The sequence below is a fragment of the Nerophis ophidion genome, linkage group LG08 (genome assembly GCF_033978795.1).
Source record: "Nerophis ophidion isolate RoL-2023_Sa linkage group LG08, RoL_Noph_v1.0, whole genome shotgun sequence".
Lineage (NCBI taxonomy): Eukaryota > Metazoa > Chordata > Actinopteri > Syngnathiformes > Syngnathidae > Nerophis > Nerophis ophidion.
In genome coordinates, this window is record NC_084618.1 from 65,916,269 (window position 1) to 65,927,989 (window position 11,721).

Genomic DNA, 11,721 nt, shown 5'->3' on the forward strand with positions numbered 1-11,721 from the left:
CACTGAATATTGCATTGTTGCATTTCTTTTCAGTTTATGAACTTACATTCATATTTTTTTTAAGTATTATTCAATAAATATATTTATACAGGATTTTTGAATTGTTGAGATTTTTAGAATATTTTTTCTTTAAATCTCACGTACCCCTTGGCACACCTTCAAGTACCCCCATGGGTACGCTTACCCCCATTTGAGAACCACTGCTCTAAAGACAGAATCGACACATCCCAGATTCGAACGTTGCACAGAAACTAGAAAATACCAATTTGGTAGAAATTGCGTATAAATGCTGAAAAAGGCTAATAATTATTATGCGAGGCCAGGTAACAAAAAGTACGACTACACAGTTAACGTGCAACAAGTATTATATAGACTCGAGAGTTGTACACCTTCAAAAATAGCTGGGGGGAAAAACGTGCCAAAATTAGGACTGCGAGGTATGCGGTACAGGCCAAACGTTTGGACATACCTTCTCCTTCAATGGGTTTTCTTTATTTTCATGACTATTTACACTGTAGACCATGGTTAGGGAACCTATGGCTCTTGAGCCAGATGTGGCTCTTTTGATGACTGCATCTGGCTCTCAGATGAATCTTAGCACACATTGCTTAACACGATAAGTAATGAATGATTCCGCTGGTAATCACAGTGTTAAAAATAACGTTCAGAATATAAAACAATCTCGTGCATTTTAATCCATCCATCCGGTTCCTACCGCACCTGTTCAAGAATTCGCATTAAGGGTAAGAAGTATTCTATTTATTATTGGTTAGCTTCAGAATAACAATCCATCCATCCATCCATCCATCATCTTCCGCTTATCCGAGGTCGGGTCGCGGGGGCAACAGCCTAAGCAGGGAAACCCAGACTTCCCTCTCCCCAGCCACTTCGTCTAGCTCTTCCCGGGGGATCCCGAGGCGTTCCCAGGCCAGCCGGGAGACATAGTCTTCCCAACGTGTCCTGGGTCTTCCCCGTGGCCTCCTACCGGTTGGACGTGCCCTAAACACCTCCCTAGGGAGGCGTTCGGGTGGCATCCTGACCAGATGCCCGAACCACCTCATCTGGCTCCTCTCGATGTGAAGGAGCAGCGGCTTTACTTTGAGTTCCTCCCGGATGGCAGAGCTTCTCACCCTATCTCTAAGGGAGAGCCCCGCCACACGGCGGAGGAAACTCATTTCGGCCGCTTGTACCCGTGATCTTATCCTTTCGGTCATGACCCAAAGCTCATGACCATAGGTGAGGATGGGAACGTAGATCGACCGGTAAATTGAGAGCTTTACCTTCCGGCTCAGCTCCTTCTTCACCACAACGGACCGGTACAACGTCCGCATTACTGAAGACGCCGCACCGATCCGCCTGTCGATCTCACGATCCACTCTTCCCTCACTCGTGAACAAGACTCCTAGGTACTTGAACTCCTCCACTTGGGGCAGGGTCTCCTCCCCAACCCGGAGATGGCACTCCACCCTTTTCCGGGCGAGAACCATGGACTCGGACTTGGAGGTGCTGATTCTCATTCCGGTCGCTTCACACTCGGCTGCGAAACGATCCAGTGAGAGCTGAAGATCCCGGTCAGATGAAGCCATCAGGACCACATCATCTGCAAAAAGCAGAGACCTAATCCTGCAGCCACCAAACCGGATCCCCTCAACGCCTTGACTGCGCCTAGAAATTCTGTCCATAAAAGTTATGAACAGAATCGGTGACAAAGGACAGCCTTGGCGGAGTCCAACCCTCACTGGAAATGTGTTCGACTTACTGCCGGCAATGCGGACCAAGCTCTGGCACTGATCGTACAGGGAACGGACCGCCACAATAAGACAGTCCGATACCCCATACTCTCTGAGCACTCCCCACAGGACTTCCCGAGGGACACGGTCGAATGCCTTCTCCAAGTCCACAAAGCACATGTAGACTGGTTGGGCAAACTCCCATGCACCCTCAAGAACCCTGCCGAGAGTATAGAGCTGGTCCACAGTTCCACGACCAGGACGAAAACCACACTGTTCCTCCTGAATCCGAGGTTCGACTATCCGACGTAGCCTCCTCTCCAGTACACCTGAATAAACCTTACCGGGAAGGCTGAGGAGTGTGATCCCACGATAGTTGGAACACACCCTCCGGTCCCCCTTCTTAAAGAGAGGAACCACCACCCCGGTCTACCAATCCAGAGGTACCGCCCCCGATGTCCACGCGATGCTGCAAAGTCTTGTCAACCAAGACAGCCCCACAGCATCCAGAGCCTTAAGGAACTCCGGGCGGATCTCGTCCACCCCTGGGGCCTTGCCACCGAGGAGCTTTTTAACTACCTCAGCGACCTCAGCCCCAGAAATAGGAGAGACCACCACAGATTCCCCAGGCACTGCTTCCTCATAGGAAGACGTGTTGGTGGGATTGAGGAGGTCTTCGAAGTATTCCTTCCACCTATCCACAACATCCGCAGTCGAGGTCAGCAGAACACCATCCGCACCATACACGGTGTTGATAGTGCACTGCTTCCCCTTCCTGAGGCGGCGGACGGTGGTCCAGAATCGCTTCAAAGCCGTCCGGAAGTCGTTTTCCATGGCTTCCCCGAACTCTTCCCATGTCCGAGTTTTTGCCTCCGCGACCGCTGAAGCTGCACACCGCTTGGCCTGTCGGTACCTGTCACCTGCCTCCGGAGTCCTATGAGCCAAAAGGACCCGATAGGACTCCTTCTTCAGCTTGACGGCATCCCTCACCGCTGGTGTCCACCAAGGGGTTTTAGGATTGCCGCCCCGACAGGCACCAACTACCTTGCGGCCACAGCTCCGATCTGCCGCCTCGACAATAGAGGTGCGGAACATGGTCCACTCGGACTCAATGTCCAGCACCTCCCTCGTGACATGTTCAAAGTTCTTCCGGAGGTGGGAATTGAAACTTTGTCTGACAGGAGACTCTGCCAGACGTTCCCAGCAGACCCTCACAATGCGTTTGGGCCTCCCAGGTCTGTCCGGCATCCTCCCCCACCATCGCAGCCAACTCACCACCAGGTGGTGATCGGTAGAAAGCTCCGCCCCTCTCTTCACCCGAGTGTCCATAACATGAGGCCGCAAATCCGATGACACAACTACAAAGTCGATCATGGAACTGCGGCCTAGGGTGTCCTGGTGCCAAGTGCACATATGGACACCCTTATGTTTGAACATGGTGTTTGTTATGGACAAACTGTGACGAGCACAAAAGTCCAATAACAAAACACCACTCGGGTTCAGATCCGGGCGGCCATTCTTCCCAATCACGCCTCTCCAGGTTTCACTGTCGTTGCCAACGTGAGCGTTGAAGTCTCCCAGTAGGACAAGGGAATCACCCGGGGGAGCACTTTCCAGTACTCCCTCGAGTGTACCCAAAAAGGGTGGGTACTCTGAACTGCTGTTTGGTGCGTAAGCACAAACAACAGTCAGGACCCGTCCCCCCACCCGAAGGCGGAGGGAGGCTACCCTCTCGTCCACTGGGTTGAACTCCAACGTACAGGCTTTGAGCCGGGGGGAAACAAGAATTGCCACCCCAGCCCGTCGCCTCTCACTGCCGGCAACGCCAGAGTGGAAGAGGGCAGAATAACAATGTCATTCAAAATAATAATAGACTTACTATACTCTAGAACAGTGGTTCTCAACCTTTTTTCAGTGATGTACCCCCTGTGAACATTTTTTTAATTCAAGTACCCCCTAATCAGAGCAAAGCATTTTTGATTTAAAAAAGAAATAAAGAAGTAAAATACAGCACTATGTCATCAGTTTCTGATTTATTAAGTTGTATAACAGTGCAAACTATTGCTCATTTGTAGTGGTCTTTCTTGAACTATTTAGAAAAAAATATATATCAAAATAACTAAAACTTTGTTAAAAAATAAACAAGTGATTCAATTATAAATAAAGATTTCTACACATAGAAGTAATCATCAACTTAAAGTGCCCTCTTTGGGGATTGTAATAGAGATCCATCTGGATTCATGAACTTAATTCTAAACATTTCTCCACAAAAAAATGTATCTTTCACATCAATATTTATGGAACATGTCCACAAAAATTCTAGCTATCAACACTGAATATTGCATTGTTGCATTTCTTTTCACAGTTTATGAACTTACATTCATATTTTTTTGAAGTATTATTCAATAAATATATTAATAGGGGATTTTTGAATTGTTGCTATTTTTAGAATATTTTTTTTAAATCTCACGTACCCCTCGGCATACCTTCAAGTACCCCCATGGGTACGCTTACCCCCATTTGAGAACCACTGCTCTAAAGACAGAATCGACACATCCCAGATTCGAACGTTGCACAGAAACTAGAAAATACCATTTTGGTAGAAATTGCGTATAAATGCTGAAAAAGGCTAACAATTAGCATGCGAGGCCAGGTAACAAAAAGTACGACTACACAGTTAACGTGCAACAAGTATTATATAGACTCGAGAGTTGTACACCTTCAAAAATAGCTGGGGGGAAAAACGTGCCAAAATTAGGACTGCGAGGTATGCAGTACAGGCCAAACGTTTGGACACACCTTCTCATTCAATGGGTTTTCTTTATTTTCATGACTATTTACACTGTAGACCAGGGTTAGGGAACCTATGGCTCTTGAGCCAGATCTGGCTCTTTTGATGACTGCATCTGGCACTCAGATGAATCTTAGCACACATTGCTTAACACGATAAGTAATGAATGATTCCGCTGGTAATCACAGTGTTAAAAATAACGTTCAGAATATAAAACAGTCTCATGCATTTTAATCCATTCATCCGGTTCCTACCGCACCTGTTCAAGAATTCGCATTAAGGGTAAGAAGTATTCTATTTATTATTGGTTAGCTTCAGAATAACAATGTCATTCAAAATAATAATAGACTTACTATACTCTAGAACAGTGGTTCTCAACCTTTTTTCAGTGATGTACCCCCTGTGAACATTTTTTTAATTCAAGTACCCCCTAATCAGAGCAAAGCATTTTTGATTTAAAAAAGAAATAAAGAATTAAAATACAGCACTATGTCATCAGTTTCTGATTTATTAAGTTGTATAACAGTGCAAACTATTGCTCATTTGTAGTGGTCTTTCTTGAACTATTTGTAAAAAAATATATATCAAAATAACTAAAACTTTGTTAAAAAATAAACAAGTGATTCAATTATAAATAAAGATTTCTACACATAGAAGTAATCATCAACTTAAAGTGCCCTCTTTGGGATTGTAATAGAGATCCATCTGGATTCATGTACTTAATTCTAAACATTTCTTCACAAAAAAAATTATTTTTCACATCAATATTTATGGAACATGTCCACAACAATTCTAGCTATCAACACTGAATATTGCATTGTTGCAATTCTTTTCACAGTTTATGAACTTACATTCATATTTTTTTGAAGTATTATTCAATAAATATATTAATAGGGGATTTTTGAATTGTTGCTATTTTTAGAATATTTTTTTTAAATCTCACGTGCCCCTCGGCATACCTTCAAGTACCCCCAGGGGTACGCGTACCCCCATTTGAGAACCACTGCTCTAGAAATTTTGGTCGTACTTAAAAATGCATGCAATTAGTTGTATTCAGTGTTAAAAAAATATTATATGGCTCTCACGGAAATACATTTTAAAATACTTGGCTTTCACGGCTCTCTCAACCAAAAAATGTCCCGACCCCTGCTGCAGATTGTCACCGAAGGCATCAAAACTACAAATGAACACATGCAGGGTTATGTACTTTACAAAAAAAATTGAAATAACGGAAAACCTGTTTTGTATTATAGTTTCTTCAAAATAGCCACCCTTTGCTCTGATTACTGCTTTGCACACTTTTGGCATTCTCTCCATGAGCTTTCAAGCACACCTCGCATTTAGAGGAAGTGATGTCATCAAATTGGCTTCAAGCAACATGCAAAATGAAAGAATGAAGCGTTTGTACGCCGAGACATGGTGGGGACTCAGAGGCAGGTGAAGCTGCATAGGTCGCAAATAGAAGTGTTGGTGAATGGAGGTTCCATCGTATGTGGGCCTTGTTGGAAGTAGTTTGGACACCACCCTTGGATTAGATCAGGCCATCAGGGGTGTCAAACGTAAGGCCCGAGGGCCGGACCAGGCCCGTGAACAGGTTTTATCCAGCCCGTGGGATGAGTTTGCTAAGTATAAAAATGAGCCGAAATTTCTGAATGAAAGAAACTGCTGTTCTAAATGTGTCCACGAGATGTCGCAATAGCAAATTTTTGTATCTTGTAGATTATGGTTCCCCAACCTTTTTTCCACCAGGGACCGGTTTAATGTATGCATTAGTTTCACGGACCAGCTTTCTACTGTACGTGTGGCAGATAAAAACAGCAAAAAAAAATTATCCTTTGGCTACAATCTGGCACATTAACATTTTATATGTCCATTAATGTGCATTGTTCCATGTGCTATAACAAAGGAGTAATATACATCTATTAACAAGCTTATTAGTGTTTAGTGGGACAGGCGAAAGTTAAGTTGCAGAAAATGCGTTAGTTCATAAATTAATTAGTGTTTCTGTCCGGCTCGGTAGAAAATGCGTCACGGGCCTCGGACCAGTGGTTGGAGACCACTGTTGACGATGATGCTACATACAGTTGGGCAAAAAAGTATTTAGTCAGCCACCGATTGTGCAAGTTCTCCCACTTAAAATGATGACAGAGGTCTGTAATTTTCATCGTAGGCACACTTCAACTGTGAGAGACAGAATGTGGGGAAAAAATCCAGGAATTCACATTGTAGGAATTTTAAAGAATATTTGTAAATTATGGTGCCAAATTAGTATTTAGTCAACCATTCAAAGCTCTCACTGATGGAAGGAGGTTTTGGCTCAAAATCTCACGATACATGGCCCCATTCATTCTTTCCTTAACACAGATCCATTGTTCTGTCCCTTTAGCAGAAAAACAGCCCCAAAGCATGATGTTTCCACTCCCATGCTTCACAGTAGTTATGGTGTTCTTGGGATGCAACTCAGTATTCTTCTTCCTCCAAACACGACGAGTTGAGTTTATACCAAAAAGTTCTATTTTAGTTTCATCTGACCACATGACATTCTCCCAATCCTCTGCTGTATCATCCATGTATCCATTTTGGTATAAACTCAACTCGTCGTGTTTGGAGGAAGAAGAATACTGAGTTGCATCCCAAGAACACCACACCTACTGTGAAGCATGGGGGTGGAAAGATTATGCTTTGGGGCTTTTTTTCTGCTAAGGGGACAGGACGATTGATCCGTGTTCAGGAAAGAATGAATGGGGCCATTTATCGTGAGATTTTGAGCCAAAACCTCCTTCCATCAGTGAGAGCTTTCAATGGTTGACCAAATACTTATTTTCCACCATAATTTACAAATAAATTATTTAAAATTCCTACAATGTGAATTCCCGGATTTTCCCCCCACATTCTGTCTCTCACAGTTGAAGTGTACCTATGATGAAAGTTACAGACCTCTGTCATCATTTTAAGTGGGAGAACTTGCACAATCGGTGGCTGACTAAATACTTTTTTGCCCCACTGTATGTAAAAAAAAACCCCCAAAAACTCATGAGGTTAGTATATCAGTCGAGGAAAATGATCCAACTACATAAATAAGATCATGTCATTTGATTTTGATATTATTTTTTTTTATCTTGATAGATTGAAAATGAACACCAATGAGTTGACTGATGAACATTATCACATGATTTATTCAGAAAGTATAAATAACGACAAATAACAATAGAATATTATTAACCACAACATGTAAGGGTAAAAACAAAACAACAAAAAAACATTATGATTTGTACAATTTCAGAATGTGCTTGTTCTGTTTTTAAACAAAGAAAACAATCTGAAGTTGTCTTTATTTTTAAGTTATCGTGCCGTGATTTTTACCAGTCCCGCCCACTCGGGAGTAGATTTTTCTCCATGTGGCCCCCGATCTAAAATGAGTTTGACACCCCTGGGTTAGATCAGTGGTTCTCAAATGGGGGTACACGTACCCCTGGGGGTACTTGAAGGTATGCCAAGGGGTACATGAGATTTTTTTTTTAAATATTCTAAAAATAGCAACAATTCAAAACTTGTTTATAAATATATTTATTGAATAATACTTCAACAAATTATGAATGTAAGTTCATAAACTGTGAAAAGAAATGCAACAATGCAATATTCAGTGTTGTCAGTTAGATTTTTTGTGGACATGTTCCATCAATATTGATGTTAAAGATTTCTTTTTTTGTGAAGAAATGTTTAAATTAGGGCTTCATGGTGGCAGTGGGGTTAGTGAGTTTGCCTCACAATACAAAGGTCCTGAGTAGTCCTGGGTTCAATCCCGGACTCGGGATCTTTCTGTGTGGAGTTTGCATGTTCTCTCCGTGAATGCGTGGGTTCCCTCCGGGTACTCCGGCTTCCTCCCACTTCCAAAGACATGCATCTGGGGATAGGTTGATTGACAACACTAAGTTTGCCCCAGTGTGTGAATGTGAGTGTGAATGTTGTCTGTCTATCTGTGTTGGCCCTGCGATGAGGTGGCGACTTGTCCATGGTGTACACCGCCTTCCGCCTGATTGTAGCTGAGATAGGCACCAGCGCCCCCCGCAACCCCAAAGGGAATAAGCGGTAGGAAATGGATGGATGTTTAGAATTAAGTTGATGAATCCAGATGGATCTCTATTACAATCCCCAAAGAGGGCAATTTAAGTTCATAATTACTTCTATGTGTAGAAATCTTTATTTATAATTGAATCACTTGTTTATTTTTCAAGACGTTTTTAGTTATTTTGATATCTTTTTTTCACAAATAGTTCAAGAAAGACCACTACAAATGAGCAATATTTTGCTCTGTTATACAATTTAATAAATCAGAAACTGATGACATAGTGCTGTATTTTACTTCTTTATCTCTTTTTTTCAACCAAAAATGCTTTGCTCTGATTAGGGGGTACTTGAATTAAAAAAAAATGTTCACAGGGGGTACATCACTGAAAAAAAGGTTGAGAACCATTGGGTTAGATGTACACAAAATGGATGGATGAGTAACTGGGCGACAGACAAGTGTGCTGGTGAATGGTGGGGAGTTACCTTATTTGGATGAATGAATGTGTGGATGGACAAAAATTGTCAGGGACTTGGACAAGATGGGGGGACATGGGGCGAAACATTTCTCTCATGCTCACATGTCCTGCTGTCCTCAGATCGAGGAGGAGATGCTGTCCCTCCAGAACGAGCGCTCGGAGCGCATCCGCACCCTCTTGGAGCGCCAGGCCAGCGAGATCGAGAGCTTCGACTCGGAGAGTTTACGCCTGGGCTTCACTAACTTGTCCCTGTCGGGCCTCCCTGCCGACGCCTACTCCAAGCAGGGTTACCCCAGCGCCCCGCCCCCGGCCCCCCGCTCCGCCAGCCACTGGAGCCACGGCGTGCACCCCCACCGCGCCCCCCCGCCGCAGCCCTCCCGCCGCAGCCACAACAACAGCGGCGGCGTTGGGGGAGGAGAGCGCAGAAGCGACTCCTCCTCCTCTTCCTCCTCCTCCTCGCACGGGTCGGGGATGGCGTTGGCGCTGTCGAGGGACGGGCACCACTCGTCCCGCTCCTCGTCCTCCTCGTCTTCCTCCCACCACCAGCGCCACCAGCTGCCGCAACACTACCACCACCAGAGCACGCCGCAGCTGTACCGCGAGCGAGAGCGGGATAGAGACCGCGAGCGGGAGAAGGAGCGGGAGTGGCCCGGGATGCGAGGCCCCAGCGGTGACCTGGTCCACCCGTTACCTTTACCCTTCTCCCACCACCTCCCCTCACGCTCCTCCTCGCAGTCCCTCGCCATGCTGCCACCACCGCCACCGGCCCCTCCCTCTATCTCCGGCCCGTCGTCCTCCTCGTCTTCCTCCTCCTCCTCGCAGGGGGGGGTCTACGGCGGTGAAAGAGGCGGCGGCGGCGGCGGTGGGCTCGGCATACGCGCCGCCCCCAGCCTGATGGCACTGAGAAACAGCCCCCAGCCTCTGAGGAGGACGGCGTCTGGCGGGGGACCGGGGGCGGCCGCGGGCGCTGACGGCGTCCTGAGCCGGAGCACCTCGGTGACTTCGCACATCTCCAACGGCTCGCACCTCTCCTACTCCTAGATGGAGGCACAAAGGGGCGGGGCTTAGGGTTAAGGTTGCGTCTCAGTCTCGACCATTTTGTCTCTTTTCGAGGACAAGCTGCGTCCTGCTTCCTGCGACTTAGGAAGAGGGGAATGTAACACCACTTGAGCTTAGGTTTCAAAATAAAACTTTTTTTAAACAGGTAAAAAAAAAAAAAAGGGCGGGGTTTGGAGGCCATGTCTTCTTCTATGATGTTCAATGCTGGAATGGAGAACAAGCGAGCATAATAGTAGGTTTACGTGAACGTACTGTACTTGTTTGTACTGTAGTGTCCCTTATAGAAGCACTGCTATGTTAGCCGACAAGATGGAAAACATTTTGTTTTGGGTGTATCCGTGTATGAACAAAAAACACAAACGTTGCTATAGGAGCGTCACCGATGCCTTTAAGGGTCTCTTAAAGGGATGTAATCAATATTTGTATTTGACGGCCGCAACTGAATGTTTGTCAGAATTAGCAGACCGCAGGCGTACTCGTATTGTTGTCCTTACACTCCCATGCATGAAGGCATCACCAAACATCTCACCGATCTTTAATGTACATAATATCCATGTGGAATATGACAAGCAAAAAGCTTTTATAGAAGACGGCAACGAGTAATTTTGATATATTCACACGAGTATTGAATTCCTCCCGATAGTCCAACATGCCTTTTCTATAGTTCTCAACATGAGGCCAACCTGATTGTAGCCGTTATGTTCACATCAAATATATATGTATATGTGTGTATATATATATATATATGTGAGTGTGTATGTATATATATACATATATATATGTATGTGTGTGTGTATATATATATATATATATATATGTATGTATGTATGTATGTATGTATGTGTGTGTATATATACATACAAACCCCGTATCCATATGAGTTGGGAAATTGTGTTGGATGTAAATATAAACAGAATACAATTATTTGCAAATCATTTTTAACCCATAGTTGAATATGCTACAGACAACATATTTGATGTTCAAACTGATAAACTTTTTTTTTTTTTTTAATAATAACTTTAGAACTTGATGCCAGCAACACGTGACAAAGAAGTTGGGAAACGTGGCAATAAATACTGATAAAGTTGAGGAATGCTCATCAAACACTTATATGGAACATCCCACAGGTGTGCAGGCTAATTGGGAACAGTTGGGTGCCATGATTGGGTATGAAAGCAGCTTTAATGAAATCAATCAATCAATCAATGTTTATTTATATAGCCCTAAATCACAAATGTCTCATAGGACTGTACAAACCACTACGACTACGACATCCTCGGAAGAACCCACATAAGGGCAAGGAAAATTCACACCCAGTGGGACCGAAAGCAATGGATGTCGAGCGGGTCTAACATGATACTGTGAAAGTTCAATCCATAGTGGCTCCAACACAGCCGCGAGAGTTCAGTTCAAAGCGGATCCAAGACAGCAGCGAGAGTCCCGTCCACAGGAAACCATCCCAAGCGGAGTCGGATCAGCATCGCAGCTGCTAAGTAATTCACAAATGCTAAGTAATTCACAAACAAGGATGGGGTGAGGGTCACCACCTTTTAAGCAAATTGTCGAACAGTTTTAGAGCAACATTTCTCAACGAGCT

The 11,721-nt window shown here is 44.5% G+C and overlaps 1 protein-coding gene across 1 annotated transcript in view; it reads left to right on the top strand.

The window, feature by feature from the left end:
* Positions 1 to 11,721, top strand: part of taok2b (TAO kinase 2b) — a 48,059-nt gene that overhangs the window by 33,047 nt on the left and 3,291 nt on the right. The window contains 1 exon segment of the mRNA XM_061909440.1: positions 9,186 to 10,356. Within this exon segment, the coding sequence (XP_061765424.1) occupies positions 9,186 to 10,106 (921 nt within the window). The 3' untranslated portion in view covers positions 10,107 to 10,356.